The sequence below is a fragment of the Mauremys reevesii genome, linkage group 24 (assembly GCF_016161935.1).
Source record: "Mauremys reevesii isolate NIE-2019 linkage group 24, ASM1616193v1, whole genome shotgun sequence".
NCBI classification, from domain to species: domain Eukaryota; kingdom Metazoa; phylum Chordata; order Testudines; family Geoemydidae; genus Mauremys; species Mauremys reevesii.
Window position 1 is genome coordinate 20,462,956 of NC_052646.1, and position 17,640 is coordinate 20,480,595.

A 17,640-nucleotide genomic window follows, 5' to 3' on the forward strand; every position below is an offset into this window, starting at 1 on the left:
TAGCTCTGCCCTGCCTCAGCCAGCCCCAGCTCACACGGAGGACGGGCTCTGGGCTCCTGACTCCCGCATTGGCCCGCTGCCCTGTCAATCAGGCCTAGCTGGAGTGCTGGCCTCTCCCCATTGGCCCTGAGGCCTGTCAGTCTCAGGATAATGACCCTTCTTCAGCCCTCCCCCTTTCTTTGGGTACTGGGAGAGGGCTGACCAACCCCTCCCCCCCTCACATTTCAGTGAGGAGCCAACAATGAGGGTAATGAGACGTCCCGATATTAGGGGCTTTGTCTTATATACACAACTATCCCCCTCCCCCACCAAAAAAGTGTCTGATTTTTCACTCTTGCTCTCTGGCCACCCTACCACTGGCCCTTGACAGTAGGACATGAGGAGCCAGTCTGGCCCAGCGGGGTGGGCAGGAGCCTCGGGGCACCGGCTGCCTGGTGATCGTCTGGCGTTCTGCGGGTCTGGTGCCAAGAGCGGGATTTGCAGGCGTGCAATGAACTGGGTGAAGGTTTCCAACTGAAGCTTTTCTCGGCGAGGCACACGGCCCCAGGGGCCTGGAGACACGCTGCAAGTTCTTGCCACGAAATCTCGAGCTAACGAGTGCCAGGGTGGGAGCTCCCACCCCCGCCCTAGGGAACTGTTGGGTGGATAATTCCCCTCCCTGCTAAACATTTGGATTGCACCCACTTTGCCCCAGATCAGCCCCAGCCGTCTGTCATGCCCACCCCAAAGTTGTGTGGGGAGCCCCACACCCCAGCACTGTGCGGCATCACTCCTCAGCTTGGTCAGCGATTCACATCAGGACAAACCCCTGCCCTGTTGAACCCAGGAGTCCTGACATTCAGCCCCTAGGCACCAGCCGACCAAGCACGTGCTTGGGGTGGCACCTTATAAGGGGCGGCCAATCTTGGTTTGGTGGGGCAGCGCTCGGGTTTTTTGTTTGTTTGTTTTGTTTTGTTTTTTGGTTTGGTGGGGCGGCGCTCCAAGGGGTGGCGCTTGATGGGGTGTTGTTTTTGGTTCGGTGGGGCGGCGCTCCGAGGGGGGGAGTGATTTTCCTTTGGGTTTAACGGGGTGGCATTCGGGGGGGTGTTGTTTTCGGTTTGGCAGGGCGGCGCTGGGTTTTTTGTTGTTGTTGGTTCGGCGCTCGCAGAGGTGTTGTTTTTGGTTCGGCGGGGCGGCGCTCGGGTTCTTTGTTGGTGATGGTGGTTTTGGTTCGGCGGGGCAGCGCTCGGAGGTGTTGGTTTTGGTTCGGCGGGGCAGCGCTCAGGTTCTTTTGTTGGTGATGGTGGTTTTGGTTCGGCGGGGCGGCGCTCGGAGGGGTTGGTTTTGGTTCGGCGGGTCAGCACATTTTTGTTGTTGTTGTTGTTTGGGGTGGCAAAAAAGTTAGAGCCGCCTCTGCCCCCTCCAGTCCCTGAGCTGGGGATGGAACCCAGGAGTCCTGGCTCCCAGGAGATAGGGACAGAGCGGATTCTCCATTCTTAAATCAAGACACTTCTTTCTTTCTAAAGGATGTGGCTCGTTCCCCCCCCCCCCCGCTCCCCCGATATGGGCTGCGTGCAGAACTCACAGGGGGAGGTTATTTGGCTTGAGATATACAGGAAGTCAAACTGGAGTATCTTACCGCTCCCTTCTGGCCTTAGACTCTGAAATGAAATCAGCTTTAACAACCCAGCCCAGCTGCTTGGCTTCACTCTGTGAGATCTGACTGACGTTCACCTGCACCAACTGGCTTGCCTTAGTGAGGCCTCGAAAACACAGAGAGGGTTGGCTAGCGAAGGGTTAAATCCGGGCAGCTTTCTTGGGAAAGGATTATCGCCTGGTTTCCCATCATTCCAGCCCTCTTTATGAGAGATCGCTAAGTGCTGTGTTATCGGAAATCGTTATCAGAAAGTGATTCCACTTTCTATATGATGCAGGGGTCTGCTGCGTATGTATATATAAATCTATAGGGAAGAGGAGCTCAGGCCGGGAGAAGAAAGGAAGACGCCCCCATCTCTGTTCTGCTCACTGACACACAGGGGGCTGAAGGTAAGAGATTCCCCGGCATAGAATTGATGGCCAAGGAACCGTCACGGTGATCCAGTCTGGTTTCCCGCACAGCCCAGGTTGGCGAATGTCCCCCCGTGAGTTCACCGTGCAGCCCATGACATCTGGCCCGGAAAGAGGCACCCAGATGTGACTGGCCGAGTCGTTTATGATCCGGGCTTGGTCCATGCTGAAAGCTTAGGTCGACAGAACGGTGGTGCTCAGCTGAGTGCTTTGATCCTTCCGGTCAAAAAACCAAACGCCTGTCAACCCTACCCACGAGCCCCTGGCCTAAGTGACCACAAGAAGACTGGGGGTGCAGCCCCCCAGGGATCCTGGGCCCAGCCTTGTTGGGGTTACAAAGACTCTGCCATGCAGGAGGGAGGAAGGGGAGCCCTCGAGAGCAGGCCGGCCTCTGGGTGAAGGACTTGGAGCGAGGACTCAGATCCTGCCACCATCCGATACCACCGGGGCAGTGTAGATTCCAGGAAAGTTCCCTGCAGTAGCGGGAACATCCCCCACTGGCATAGACACGGCCTCAGAGCGCCTCTACTGTATCGGGGTGAGGGAGGTGGGGAACTCACACCCAGCATCATGTGTGTGGAGCCGACCCCCAGTTTCCCGGGTCCCACCAAGTCAATAATGTTTGTGACGCTCTCAGATGCCGCGGTGAGAACTCCGGGGACAGGCGCAGGCAGTGAGCTCATCATTCAGCTCAGCGCAGGGTTGGAACGCTGGGTGGGAAATCCCACCTGGAGTAGCTCCCCCAGCGAGAAGAAAAATACGTATTGCCAGAGGCAGGGCTGCGGTGGAGAATGCACAGTGTGTGATCGTGGAATCAAAGGCTGTAGCCATAGGCACCGACTCTGTGGGTGCTCTGGGGCTGGAGCACCCACAGGGAAAAATTAGAGGGTGCTCTGCACCCACTGGCAGCCAAGCTACCCTGCCCCCCACATCTTACCTCCCTGAGCGCTCCTCCCACCGCCAAACAGCTGTAGCAAGCTCCGGGAAGGAGGGGGAGGAGCAGGAACGTGGCGCGCTCCGGGGAAGAGGCAGGGCCGTGGCGGGGATTTGGGGAAGGAGTCGGAATAGGGGCGGGGCAGGGGTGGAGTCAGGGCGGGGCCAGGGGCAGAGCGAGGTCGAGCAGAAGTCGACGCCTATGGCTGCAGCACACTGCAAACGCGCTGGGGGGTTGGATTAAGCTTGCACTGGCACCGTGGCATTTCCTAACTTCTCAGTGCTTGAGCAGGCCACCTCCATGGTGTGCTTGGAAGGCAGATTTTTAATACAGATTCTATTTATACACACACAGAGAAAGAGAAGCAAATTCTTATGTGGCTAAAGCATCGGTCAGCGCCCCAGTCTTATGCGGATGGGCTCAGCAACGGGAAACCTGAACATACCATAAAGCTTGGGGGGGCCTATGAACTTTGGCACAGATAAATGGCCCAATGGTCACCCCTAAATTTGAGGGGCCTGGGAACAGAATGTTTAAAGGGGCGGTTTGTCCGTAACGACACCAGCCAGCCACAGGGACGTGAGCTAACACCGGCTTTGGGATATTGTAGGACGGGAACGTCTGCAGATGTCTGACCACAAGCCGGCCATGGCAAGGAATTGACGTGTCTGAGAATAAGCTGAGATCAGTAACATCCTAAACTACAGGAGAAGGGACCCCGACATCGGCAGGGTGAGGAGATACAGATAAGGCGGAGGGGAGAACCCCCTACTGAATAGGCATTAGGCACAGTGGCATTGGCGTAACATATTAGAAAAGTTGCACCCCAGCCTGTGGGCAGGAGATGAGTGAGAGGCAGCATTTGGGGGGTGCCCGGATCACGGCCCCGGGTGAAGAGGAGGAAGGTGCTGGTGAGGAGGAAGATAATGACTAACATTTCCGGTTGTTCTGCAAGGGGCGGTGCGAGAACGGGGCGGTTCAGATGGACATTCTGTATTACCGCTGTCCCCCCATCGGGGTTCCCAGCTGAACAGTAATTTTAATAACACTGGGACGGATCTAGGGCCCAGAACCTGTCAGACCTCCCAGCGATCACTGGGAATTTGTGAATAATCAATAGAATTAACGTACGATTCAGAGCTCGGGCTGCAACGCACAGGAATCAGGTGCTGTGGGGCCGTGCCGGGCAGGGGTCAGGCAAGCAGCTTCACCAGCAGCAGCCCAGTCAGGCCAGGCAGGTAGAGGGCAAAGGAGAATCGCCCCAGGGCCGGGCTGGCCCCACTGGTGGGTGTTTTCTCCGCAGGATTGGAGGTCACCTTTGTTAAGTTGTAAGTGGAGAATGCAGAAACCAGGGAGGTTCCAGCTGGAATGTCTTTTGTGGACGCAGTAGCGCAGCCTTTTGCAGCTAATGATAAAGTAGCTGAACCTGAGGGAGACAATCAGCCTGTTATTAGGCGGGGGCAGCTCTGGTTCCTTCTCTGCCCCCGTAACCTCTTTCTCCACCATCCAGCGGTTCCCACCTCTGCCTCCTGTTCCCACCCCCCGGTGCTCTCCCTGCTCTCGCTGTAACCGGCCACGGCAGAGCAGGCATCTGGTCCCCTCCTGCCTCCCCCGTGCCCCTTTCTGCAGCTCCACATGAGACTGAAGCTGGAGTTTGGAACCAGCTGATCTCCGGGGCAGGCTCCTTCCCTAGCGCGCGGCCCCCCGGGGAACACACCCAGCTCTCACCGTCCCCAGCAGCCCCGACCGCTCGGTTCAGTTATTTTATAAACACCCCAAAGCGCTGGGAGTCCTGGACACACACTGAGAACAGGAGCTTCCGCACTGAGCAATAGCTTAGTCACATTAAACATAAAGGGAGTGGTGTCTAGTGGTTAGAGCAGCAGGGGCTGGGAGCCAGGACTCCTGGGTTCTCTCCCCAGCTCTGAGCTAGGGGAGGGGTCTGGTGGGTTAAAGCAAGCGGGGACAGGGAGTTAGGATTCCTGGGTTCTCTCATTGGCCCTGGGAGGGGACTAGGGGCGAGTGGTTAGAACGGGGGGCGGGGGGAGCTGGGCGTCGGGGCTCCCAGGTTCTCTCCCAGCTCTGCATCGGTGACATAAGAACCCTTCCCCTGTGTAGCGGGGTGGTTACCCTGCCCTGAAGGGCTAAAACAGCCCTGGGAGAGGGCTGTGGCGGGGAAAGCTGGGCGGATGGGGGAGCTGTGGCCACCGCCCAGCCAGGCCCAGCTGGTTCCTGTGAGAGGCTGCGAGCCAGAGGCACAGAGAGTCGCTCTCTGCCTCCAGAGAGAGGGGGGCCGGGCTGCTGGGAAGCTCAGGGTGCCTGGAGTGAGGCAGGGCTGGGGAAAGGCCAGCGGGGCTGGGGAGCTCCAGGCTGGCAACGCCCCAGGCTGCAGGGCCTTGTCCAAGGCCCCAGAGAGGCACTGGGATGCAGAGAGAGGCAGCGGGTCCAGACCCAGGCTTGCTGGCGATGAGTGGCTGACACTGCAGTCTGCCCCAGGGCGCGGGGCGAGTTGGTGACTGGCCGTAGCCTACGACTGAGGCGAGGTGGGGATAGGGGGTGGGGGCTCCCCAGGGAGGGGAGACCCTGAGAGTGAGGGGTGTATGGCCAGGGGGCAGCACCCCAGATTATGAGGCACCGGGTTCGGGAGGGACACAGGGGCCTAGCAGCAGCAGGACACCAGCCTGCAGAGGGTGCTCCGGCGGCTGGAGAGCTAATTCCCCGAGATGACCAGCAGGAGGCGCCACAGGGGTGAGTCCCGCATCGCTACACCATGGCAAGGGACACGTTGTCGTAACGCCAGGGGCAGGGCGGCATCGCTGAGAGGCGGGAGCTGGTCTGGAAGGGAAAACTTCCCAATTCCTCACTCCTTCCCTCTGGCCAAAAACCCCTCTTGGCGGCTCCCAACCGCCCAAGGGCTCAGCACAGCCCGCGGGTCTGGGAGACTCTAGGGGCCTGTCTACACTACATTTTATGGTGATATAAGCTATAGCGCTCAGGGGTACGACTAAGCCACCCACTGAGCAACATAAGTGACACCACCCTAAGCACCCGTGTCGGCAGGAGAGCTTCTCCCACCAATGTACCTACTGCTGCTCGCAGGGATGGTTTTATTGTGCCGATGGGAGAGTTCTCTCCCGTCAGCACAGAGCGTCTTCACCTCATGTGTTACAGTTTCACCGTGGTAGCACCTCTAGTGTAGACGGGCCCTAGGTTTCACCAGCTCTCTGGGGAGTTCCTGAGGCGTGAGATTCCCGGGGCAGCTCCCGCGCTGCGGCCAGCTGGCAGCATTTACCATTCTGTATCGTCCCAATGAAATCGATGCAATAGGTCTCGTCCCCGGTACAAGGGGTGATTTGGCTGTTGCAGCTGGTGACGTTCAGAGCGAAGCAGGTTGGGCACTGCAACCCGTTCACGGTGGTGCTCCCCGTGGGCACTGGGAACCCAGAGAGAGAGAGAGAGAGAGAGAGACATGGTTACGAGATGGGTTCAGATTAATTTATCCCATGTTGTGCGCCCGCTGCCCTGCATTGCCCATGCGTGTAAAGGCCTCTATCCCCAGCCCAACAGCATTGCTCCATCTGTCTGTCACAGGGTAACCTCCGAATCCCACATCCGATCAATTTCAGAATTTCCAGGCATGTTCTAGGCACCGAGGGCCAGAACCCTGCCATCCTTGGGAGAAATCGGAAACACCCCTCTCCCGCTGCCACCAGCTGATCAGCCCAGCCACCTCTGCCATTGTCTCAGATCAAACAACTGGTTAACAGTCCCATTGACACCCATCTCCGCTCTGTCCACCGTCCCGGGGTGTAACCCGGTGACACCCGCAATGACTCATCTCCCAGGCAGAAAGAAGGAGGATGGTAGGGGAGGGGGAGTGGGGATGAAGATGGCATATACACAGACCTGGCATGGGGGGACGGGAATTGGGGAAGAGGGGCTTGGGGGAAGCACTGAATCCTTGGCAAGGTGGGGGAGATTGCTATAAAATGTTGTCTGCAAGGAATTCCCAGCAGGGCCAGTGCAAGGATGTTTCGCGCCTTAGGCAAAACTTTCACCTTGCGCCTTCCCCCGTCCCCGAGCCCCCGCCCTGAGGTGCCCCCCCCGGCAGCTCCCCTGCTCTGCTCTGAGGCACCCCCCCTGAGGTAGCTACCCACCCTCCACCCTGAGGCACCCCCCCGCCCCAGCTCACCCCTGCTCCGCGCACGAGCACCCTGTCGCTGCTTCACTTCTACCACCTCCCAGGCTTGCGGCACCTAAGCTGATTGGCATCGGAAGCCTGGGAGGCGGGAGAAGTGAAGCAGCCACGGCGTGCTCAGGGAGGAGGCGGGGCAGGGGTGAGCTGGGGCGGGGAGTTCCCCTGCGTGCCGCCCCCTGCCTTACTTGCCCTCCCTGCGCTCCCCTGCCCCAGATCCCTCCGCTTAAATGCTGGCGGCAACCGGGGCGGCCAAAGATCCAGCCACCGCGGTTGCTGCCGAAGAAAATGCCGTCCCCCAAATCCTAGTGCCCTAGGCGACTGCCTAGGTGGCCTAAATGGTTACACCGGCCCTGATTCCCAGACTTTATTGGAGGATCTGTGCCCAGCTGTGTTATTTTCCCAACTGATCTCTGGGAGGTTGAAGTCCCCCTGTCATCACCATGTCCTAGGCGACTGCCTAGGTGGCCTAAATGGTTGCACCGGCCCTGATTCCCAGACTTTACTGCAGGATCTGTGCCCGGCTGTGTTATTTTCCCAACTGATCTCTGGGAGGTTGAAGTGCCCCCGACACCACCATGTCCTGGGCTTTGCATGATTTTGTTAGATGTTTAAAAAAAGCCTCCTCCACCTCTTCTTCCTGGTTAGCTGGCCTGTAGCTGACCCTACCATGGATCCCCCTTGGTTTTCCCCCTTTAATCCTTACTCGGAGATTTTCAATGAGTCCGTCTCCTATTCCCATCTCAGCCTCCGAGCAGGTTAGGGTGACCAGACAGCAAATGTGAAAAATCGGGACAGGGGTGGGGGGAAATAGGAGCCTATTTAAGAAAAAGACCCAGAAATCGGGATTGTCCCTATAAAATCAGGACATCTGGTCACCCTAGAGCAGGTGCAGACACCTTTGCTATACAAGGCAACCCCTCCTCCCGCTATATCTGCCTGCCTGCCCGGGGTAAGCTGTGCCCCTCGGTGCGATATCCCAGTGTGACTCATGGCTAGAAAGAGTTAAACGCCCTGCAAAATAAATAGTCCACAGAAGACATGTGGGGAGGTAATATTTCTTGTTTTGTGTATTTATATATGTATAAGTAGGGTGGACATTGTAATCACTCGTCCCGGTCTGGGCTGTATTCTGATGTCATTTAAATGAACTGTAAACACGGGATATCTCCATATTCATCTCTCTTTGAAATGTACCGGGAATGGTGGAGGAACAAGCAAATGGCCTTATGTTAATTCTATAGCTAAGTACCGGTGATGGACGCCCTTCAACGTCATCCTAATGACCTTTTGTTCCAGGAGGGAATCCCAACTTGCCAAAGACGACATGAAACTGTATAAAAGACCCTTGGGTCCTGATTCTGTCATCTCAGATCTGCTTAGACGTCATCAGGGGAAGTTTGAGACGCAAGACTGAGGTCCCAGTTATGCTGGTACGCCCTGAATATGAGATTTGGACTATGACCTATGAACTGAATTCTAAAGGAACTCTTTGCAACTACAAAGCTCACCATCTCTGCTGTGAATCTGCACCTCAGTGAACTGAACTCATGTCTGTATGTATATTGATCTTTTAACCATATTCTCTCTCTTGGTTTTTTTTTTAATACATTTTAGTTTAGTTAATAAGAATTGGCTGTAGCGTGTATCTGTGTAAGATCTGAAACATTCGTTAACCTGGCAGGTGATGTGTCTGATCCATTGGGATTGGGAGAACCTTTTCTATTATATGATGAAATAAGATTTACAGAATTTTTCATCATATTTGACGTGGGTACCTGAATGGAGGCCTGAGGCTGGATCACTTGAAGGGAACTGTGTTGTCTGGACATCTGAGTAACCAATAAGGTGCTATAGAAGCTGTTTTATGCTGGTTGGTGAATCTAAGTATTGGAATATCCACCAGATTGTTGGGGTTTGTCTGCCCCATTCTTTGCAGTTCACCCTAATTGAGTGACCACAACTAGCCCCCACTGGGACCCCGGTCACCCCCAGCTATGTGTATTCTCCCCCCAAGAGCCTCCAGCTAGTTTGAAGGTGGAGCCTGCCAGGTTCAGGGAGGTTTAGACTGGAGCCCATCCCAGCTGCTGCCCCCTCTCTCGCGTGCAGCCCTCGCCCATCTGCTTTCACAAGGGCCCGGACTGTTCCAGCCCCTGGTTTGGGGACCCGCCAGCGACAGGCATTTCAATGGCGACAGAAATGACATTCGAGTGAATGGACTTTGGGGGCAGTAAAGGGGAGAAATGGGAACAAATATGATTCTGCCGGGGCTTGTCCATATGACCCATTTGACTCTGGCAATGGGTGAGGGGATGTAAGGGTTCGTTGGGGTGTAAATCTACCCTGCCTGCCATGGCCCAGCTGTCCACGTGTGCCCTGCTGACGCGCGTGAACCGTTCGTTAATGTGCTTTGAGTGCTCGAACGAGCTGTTCACATGCATCAGCAGGGGGCACACGGACAGCTGGATTCACACCCCGGCTCAGCGCCGTCTAACTGTGCATTTGGACAAGCCATGAAACAGGGACAATAAAAACAGACCCATAACTTACCTGCCAGTGTGCCCGAGTTACAGTTATCTGTGTCGTTGCATCGTGTGGTGTTGATCCTCAGATACTTGCCATTCCCAAGAGTGACAGTGACGGGGTCTTTTATGGTACTATTATAGTCAGTCAGACAGCCTCTGGAGAAGCTCGTGGTCTTTGTCCCATCTACTGTAAAGAAAGAAAACAAAGAACAGAACTGAGAGGCTTGTAGGGGAACCTGGAGGTGGAGCAGGGAGGCTATTTTACCTCCGTGTCTGGCTCTGGGGCGACGCTGCTGGGAGCCTGTGCCCAGTTCTGGGCCCCACCATTCAGGAAGGAGGTTGGTCAGTGGCAGAGAAGAGCCATGAGGACGATTGAAGGGTTAGAAAACCTGCCCTGGCGCGAGAGAGGCCAGGGGCTCGATACGTGGAGCTAAACACAGAGACGGTTCAGGGGCGACGTGGTCCCCATCTGCCAGAACCTACCCGGGGAACAAATGTTCACTGACGGGCTCCTCAGTCGGGCGGCGGAAGGTCGGACGCCGTCCCGTGGCTGGGAGTTGGAGCCGGACAGACTCAGACTGGGAATAAGGGGAAGGTTTTTCACAGGGAGGGTCATTAACCACTGGGATGATCTCCCAGGGGCTGGGGTGGATTCTCCATCAGGGACAACATGTAAATCCAGACGGGAGGTTTCTCTCCCAGCTCTGCCCTAGGGATGATCTGGGGCAGGTCTCTGGCCTGTGCTGAGCTGGGGGTCAGATGAGATGATCCCAATGGTCCCTTGTGGCCCTGGGGACTAGGACTCAATGGCCGTGTCTGCACTGCAGAGTGAACCCGGGTTAACCACACTCTGGGGTGAGCGTCCGCACTGCGAAGCCTCCCGGGGGTTAGATCCACCCGGACACCACCCGGCCGGTGCTGCACTAACCCTGGGGCAGCGCTAGGCCTCTGGGGGCATGTCCCAGGGCTCCTAGCACTGTCCTGAGCTGGGCCGTTCTCTGCCACGAGTCTCTGCGACAGCGTCTCTGCCTGAGAGCTGGGTAGAGCCGGAGCCGGCTGCAGGGAACGTGGGGTTTGAAACATCACCAAGGAGTATATAAACTGGTAGGTGATTTCAGTGACTCTCCTTCTCCAGCCTCTCCGACCTCTGTGCTGCTTTTCATGCTGACAACCCTGACATCCTTCCCATGGGACCGTCTGCTGGAGCCTAGAGAACTGGCTGCCTTGGTTTCGCTCCTGTCTATCAGAGGCCTCCATTTTGCAGAGAAAGGCCGGTGCTGTGGATCGGGAGCTGCCCTGAGAGACGTGGGTGCTACTCGCCCATGGACTGTCTGACTTCAGGCCAGGGCCTAAGGGACAGAGTTTCAAAGGTCTTTAGGCACCAAAGACGCAGCTAGGCATCCAGTGGGGTTTACAAAGCACTGAACCTTCTAGGTCCTTTTGAAAATCCTACTAGGTGTCTAAATACCTTTGAAAATCTGGCCCTTCGTCTGTGTGTGCCTCAGTGTCCCACCTGTACAATGGGCATAACAGCCCTGCTCTGCCTCACCCAGGGGCTGTGATGTGAGGCCACATCAGTCCCACAGGTAGCGTGGGGACTTCTCCATCCCACTGCTCGCCCTGCCCTGGGGTTTGGCCTCTTCTTTTCACCTCCGCCCCTCACATCCCTCTGTTCTGAATGTAAGCTTGGCCCCGAGGGCTTGGCTGTATTTCTTCTGAGTCCCTGCAGATTCAGGGGTTGGGGGGCTTCTTCAACACCCTCCACCCCCTGCAGTGGGATTCTTCTCTTACAGGTTCATCTAAAGATTTCCAGATTGTTAATTTCCTTACCAGTCTTTTCTTCTCTGAATCACCCTGCCCCTGTTTGTAAACAAAACCCTGACTCCCTGCCCCGGGGCACAGGCTGGGAGAAGCACCTCTCTGCAGAACCCACATTCCACACTAGTGCCCTGCAGTGAAGAGCTCTGCCTGGGAGCACACGTCCTGTACACAACTGGGGGGGCTTCCCCCTCTAAATGGCACCCCTGGTCAAGGCCCCACTGCAGAGTGGGTGGGTTCCAGCCCAAGTTAAAGCAGATCCGGTGTCTAAGCTGGACCCTGAATTTCATCAGGCGGCCTGAGCTCAAAGCTCATATCCACCGTGGTTAAAGGGGTTTGTAGGGGGGTAGTAGGGGATGGAGGGGGTTAGGGCTAAACCCCAGGTCACAGCCCACATTAACTAGAGGACTGGGCCAAAAGAAACCTGATGAGGTTCAACAAGGACAAGTGCAGAGTCCTGCACTTAGGATGGAAGAATCCCAGGCGCTGCTACAGACTAGGGACTGAGTGGCCAGGCAGCAGTTCTGCAGGAAAGGACCTAGTGGACAAGAAGCTGGATATGAGTCAGCACTGTGCCCTTGTTGCCAAGAAGGCTCACGGCATTTGGGGCTGTATAAGTGGCAGGGCCGGCTCCAGGCACGAGCAAACCAAGCACCTGCTTGGGGCAGCACATTTTCGGGGGCGGCACGTCCAGGCAGCCTTTTTTTTTTTTTTTTTTTTTGCGCTTGTGGCAGCAAAAGCCTAGGGCCAGCCCTGGCAGCAGCAGTGCGTCCTGCACTGGGGGAGGCGCCCTGGGGCCGCTGCGGTTCGCATCGGGGAGCAGCGCCCGCACCTTATGGCCAGGCAGGCTCCGAGCACGGGACACTCGGGCTGGGAGCCGCCCCGCGGGGTGCACGGAACCACCTGCAGGTGCCGCAGGGCGGCCGCCCCCCAGCACCGCAGCCAGGGCTGGGTGAAGTGGCCCGAGCCCCCCAGGGGCTGTGGCAGAGCGTCCAGGAGCAGCAGCAGCAGCAGGGCCATAATGGGGACCGGTGCCTGGGGCACTGCTGTGCGGGGCTCACATCCCACTCTCCGGGGCTCCGCTCCCTTTGGGGCTGCCCTGCCCCAGCTCCTCAGCTCTCTGCCGGGCGTTCCCCCGGCTCTGCCCTCCTGGGTCCCAGTCGGTCCTGGAGGCAGGAGCCCTGGCTGGAGGGACCCTGAGCTGAGGCGCGGCCTGGAGCCCAGCTGCTTACCCCGACCCAGCCAGCGCCGGACCGGCTGGAGGCGAGGGGGAGCGGGTGAAGTCAGCACTGGTGGCGGGGAGACCAGGGCTGTAGGGGGCAGCAAATAATTTTTTGCTTGGGGCGGCAAAAAGCCTAGAGCCGTCCCTGATAAGTAGGGGCATTGCCAGCAGATCGAGGGACGTAATCATTCCCCTCTATTCGGCACTGGTGAGGCCTCATCTGGAGTACTGGGTCCAGTTTTGGGCCCCCCACTACAAGAAGGACGTGGAGAAATTGGAAAGAGTCCAGCGGAGGGCAACAAAAATGATTAGGGGGCTGGAGCACATGAGGCTGAGGGAACTGGGATTGTTTCATCTTCAGAAGAGAAGAATGAGGGGGGATTTGATAGCTGCTTTCAACTACCTGAAGGGGGGGTTCCAAAGCGGATGGAGCTCGGCTATTCTCAGTGGTGGCTGATGACAGAACAAGGAGCAATGGTCACAAGTTGCAATGGGGGAGGTTTAGGTTGAATATTAGGAAAAACTTTTTCCCTAGGAGGGTGGTGAAGCACTGGAATGGGTTCCCTAGGGAGGTGGTGGAATCTCCTTCTTTAGAGGTTTTTAAGGTCAGGCTTGACAAAGCCCTGGCTGGGATGATTTAGCTGGGATTGGTCCTGCTTTGAGCAGGGGTTGGACTCAGTACCTCCTGAGGTCCCTTCCAACCCTAAGATTCTATTCTATGAACTACAGTGAAGACAAACCCCGAATGGCTGGAAGTTTTAATAAACCCATTTGTGACTGGTGGTGGGAAAATTTCCTGAGTGTGGTCAGAGAGAATGGATGTATGGGGATAGATAGATAGATAGATAGATAGATAGATAGATAATGACAGAGCACGTTAAAGCTGATGCTGTGCTATGCATCCTTCTTACAGGGTAAATGGAAGGAACCATTAAATCTCTTTAATTCAATGGAAGGATGAACAAAACCAGGACTGTAATACAGGTTTTCGATTTCAAAGGACAAACTGAGAAATGATGGAAACTATTGAAATCCTCTGGCCTGAAAAGCTCAGGGAGTTGAACATGGAGAAGATTTGGAATCTCTCTAGGTCAAAAGGTCAAAAACTATTTTGAATTGACAACAAGGAGTCCTTGTGGCACCTTAGAGACTAACAAATTTATTTGGGCATAAGCTTTCATGAGCTACAGCTCACTTCATCCCAAGCTAGGGGAAAACCCTTGTACGGCAGGGCTCCAGCCCTGAGCAGATGACTAGCTGCTTCAGACAGGACATTGGGAGCAAGGCGACAGTGTACAAGGGATCTTGGCACCAATCTTCTGTTTTTAACACAATTCAGAACGTGCATTTCCACCCAAAGCAGCTTCGCTTGCTGCAGCGCAGCCGTCCACTGCAGAGCTGAAAACTCAGTGATTAAAAATGAATAAAGCTCAAGGGGTAAGATCCTGGCCCCACTGATGTAAATATGAGATTTGCAATTTGGGGCCAGGATTTCAAACTGCTGTGTCTTCCAGTCACTACGTAAGACACCGTAACATTGCCTGAATAAATCAAGGTTCGAGCACAGACTGAGTGCTCTGTGCCGGGTGCATGTGCTTTGTTGATGGACTGTTTGGGGTTGGGCTTAGCGAGGAGGCTGGTGACAGACTTCAGGGTAGGGTGTGCCTGGGTTGATGGCAATGTCACCTACCCAGTGTGTTTTCCTCTGCCACCGTAAAGCAGCCGCCTTTAGCCTTGTCTACTGGGCAGGTCTGTGTAGAAGCCTGGCAGGACGCTGCTGTGCCGGAGCACAAGTTGCAATTCAGGTTCGCCGCTGGAAAAAAAAAAGAAGAAGACGACGTGTTTCCTTCATAATGTGGCATGACAGTGTCACTCTGACACATCCCAGTCTCACCCCTCTGCTCCAAACAAGCCGAGGGGTTAACGGACCCGATTTCCTCCCGGACACTCAGCAATTGCACAATTTCAGCCGCTGGGCCAGCAGTACCCGGGGGTCCCATTGGGGACGGGTGAAGGGGATGATACTCTTCACAAGGTCCTCCCACAAAATAAGCTCCGCCCACCCCAGATGTGGCTCCCGTTGTGCAGGTATTCACACTACTGGAGAGTCGCTCACCTCGCAGCATGCGTTGGCTGAGTCCATTGCATGGCCTGGGGTTCCTGCCAGCCCCCCGCGGCCCTCACAGACTCCTCACATGCCCCTCCCATCCCCTTCGATTTCAGGGATACCATGCAACCCCCTCCACCCCTACCTCATGCCAGGGGCTCTGGGTGTCCTTCATTCCCCATCCTCCATAGCAGGATCCCCCCATTCTCCCACCATGTCAGGGGCTCTGTGTGCCCCCAATTCAGCCATCCCATCCCCCCGCACTATCATCTGTCTTTCTGTCTGGGAGATCAGCCGCTCAGGGTGTAACATGTTAAGCTCCATGGGGCAGTACTGGGGGTCGTGGGGGGAGGTTGATGGGCTGGAAGATATCAATGGTCCCATCAGCTGGTTCTTTGATGTACACACAGTCACAGAGGTGGTTGAAAGTGTGGCTGGGTTGGCCAGACGCCAATGGCTCTGTGGGTCCCCAATTTCCCACTTCTGGTTTTCTGATTTCACCCCAAATCAACAGGGTTCTGCCCTGTGATGCCTGAAAACTTTGGGAATTGACCAGATGCAGGGGCACTTTAACGTTGTTGCCTTCTCCCCCCCCCCGGGGCCGCTGACTGGGGGGGGGCTCTGTTGTGTATTTGGTGGTCATGGTAATAGAATTTTGTGTTGCTATGGCAACTGAGCTAGGTTATTAGGGGATAGCCCAGCCTGTTTGGCTAGTTAGTTCTGAGTGTGGCAATGAATGGCTGCTCCCAGGTTTACAGCTCTCTGTGTCTCCAGTGATTTCTTCCTAAAACAGTTGCCCCCCAAGGATATAACAGCCCCAGGGCTGGCGATTTAAAAGGGCGCTGGGTCCAACCACCACTGATGCTCCCGTGGCAGCAGCCAGGGCCCCGGGCTCTTTAAATTGCACTGGAGCCCCGGGCGGCACAGGCCAGGCAGCATGGATGGGCCGGCTGAGGGACGCTGAACCCCCAGCCCCGCCCCTTCTGCCTGAGGCCCCGCCCTTCCTGGGGGCTGGAGCCGGCCCCTGCACCGGTAAGTGTTGAATGTTACTTTCACCCCAATCGGATGCAGCATTCAGACATTATTGCGTTGCACAGAAGCAGAGAAATTGAACTGAGTGTAGCCAGGCTCTCTGGGCTCTCAGCCGGCCAGCAGAGGGGTCTGACAGAAAGGTTTGGGGTGCAGAAGCCAGCTGTCTCAGCCCATAGCCGAGTGGGGATTGATCCCCATTGGGAAGGCTCCAGTGGACTGGTCCCCCAGCTTTACAGCCGGTTACATGGCCCTGAGCTTAAATTAAAGCCAACTTTGCCCACATCCCTCTGGATCAGCCCAGCCATTCGCTATCTGTGGGGGATGGGAAGGATGGAAATTGCCAGGCAAAAAATAGAACAAAAGACGTTCATTGTCCCGTGTTCCCCAAATTACCGGTGATACAAGTGGCATTAACCACAGCACGTGGACATGCTGGGGACCTGCAAGTGAACAATCTCTGCCCTTCAGTCCTTATGTACAGCACCCTGCACGCAAGCTGTGTAAGTGCAGCAGCTTCTTTTCGAGAGTCTAAGATTTTCAGGCTCTGATGCTGATCTAGTCTGAGCTCCTGCATCGCCCAAGCCAGAGAACCTCGCCCAGCCCTTCCTCCATCCAGCCCATATCTGATGGCTGAGCTAGAGGCGATCTTTTAAAAGCACATGCAAGGGATGGAGAATCCACCTCCCTCCTCTTGAGAAGCTGCTGCCAGGCTTAATTCCACCTTGGATTGGTCTAAATTCAACTCCCAGCCATTGGAGCTCATTTGGCCTCTGTTTGCTCGGCTGGAGAGCCCTGATTCCAGGTTACACTCAGTCTCTTAGCAGTGTCATTTAGTCCTCTTTATGCTGCCAAAGCAGGGCAGAGGGGCCTTCGCGGAAATAAGAATTCAGGCCTGTATCCAGTAATGGTGTCCCTTGGCCTGGCTACCGGCTCAGGGAGGTGAGTTGCCACAGGGATGGAAACCCCCGTCCATTGGGACAGGCGGCGTCTTCACTAGGGGGCTCTGCCGGCCCAGCTACAGCGCTGTGGCTAAGTGACTACAGTAGCCGTAGTGTAGACAGGGCCCTGTACCCCACCCAGAGCTAATCCCCCCTCCTTGCACATGCTGGATGTTCCCCTGACTGGGGATCCGTGGGGTGTAAACTCTCCAAGTCCGGGGGGGTTTCAATGGCCACAGCAGCGACTGACTCACCTTGTGCATTCGTTGTAGCTAGGAGAGCAGGGAGCAGGCAGAGGATGAAGGAAACCATCCTGGTGCTGGGAGGCGCACGGGGCTGGGCTCGGAGCTGAACGGAGCTTCTCACGCCTGACACGGCGAGCACTGCCAGAGAGGAGGAGGAGAGAGTCAAGACTGCAACGAGGAGGGAAAGGGAATAACAGCCGAGATTCAGGGCAGGGGGGCAGGGGAAGAGCACCAGGCAACAGAGATGCACAAATAACCAATTTTACGGTTTACTGGCAGTTCCAAAAGATCGGGAGGGGGAATCATTTTTGGTTGACCCAAAATTCTCATCAAACTGAAAAGTCAAATGAAAACTGATTTTGGTTCATTTTCAAGCGTTTTAAAACATTTGTAAATTGGTTTTAAAATAAAAATTGCCGTCAACTTTGAAATTAATTGAAAAAAATCTCAATGTTTCATTCTGGAAGTGTTGAAACAGAACGTTTCCATTTTTCAGGATTTTTTTTCCTAGAATTTTTCTGGCTGAAGCAATGCAGTGAAATCGATACAAATTTGTGAAATGTTTCAGTCGCCCTGAA

At 55.7% G+C, this 17,640-nt stretch overlaps 1 protein-coding gene across 1 annotated transcript; it reads right to left on the reverse strand.

Moving 5' to 3' along the window:
- Positions 1 to 3,363: 3,363 nt before the first annotated feature.
- Positions 3,364 to 17,170, reverse strand: LOC120390611 (phospholipase A2 inhibitor and Ly6/PLAUR domain-containing protein-like). Its single transcript, XM_039513340.1, has 5 exons — positions 17,072 to 17,170; positions 14,431 to 14,553; positions 9,726 to 9,884; positions 6,273 to 6,413; positions 3,364 to 4,406 (listed from the first exon to the last, which is right to left on the reverse strand). Exons 1-5 carry the CDS (start codon positions 17,127 to 17,129, stop codon positions 4,174 to 4,176), a joined length of 714 nt encoding a protein of 237 aa, XP_039369274.1. The 5' UTR covers positions 17,130 to 17,170; the 3' UTR covers positions 3,364 to 4,173.
- Between the last annotated feature and the right edge of the window lie 470 nt (positions 17,171 to 17,640).

Coding starts and splice junctions, on each gene's coding strand:
- LOC120390611 (XM_039513340.1), bottom strand. CDS start 17,129: ATGGTTTCCTTCATCCTCTGCCTGCTCCCTGCTCTCCTAGCTACAACG. Junction 6,414..9,725: donor TAACTCGGGCACACTGGCAG/GTAAGTTATGGG, acceptor CTGGGTTCCCAG/TGCCCACGGGGAGCACCACC. Junction 4,407..6,272: donor CATTGGGACGATACAGAATG/GTAAATGCTGCC, acceptor TGTCTCCCTCAG/GTTCAGCTACTTTATCATTA.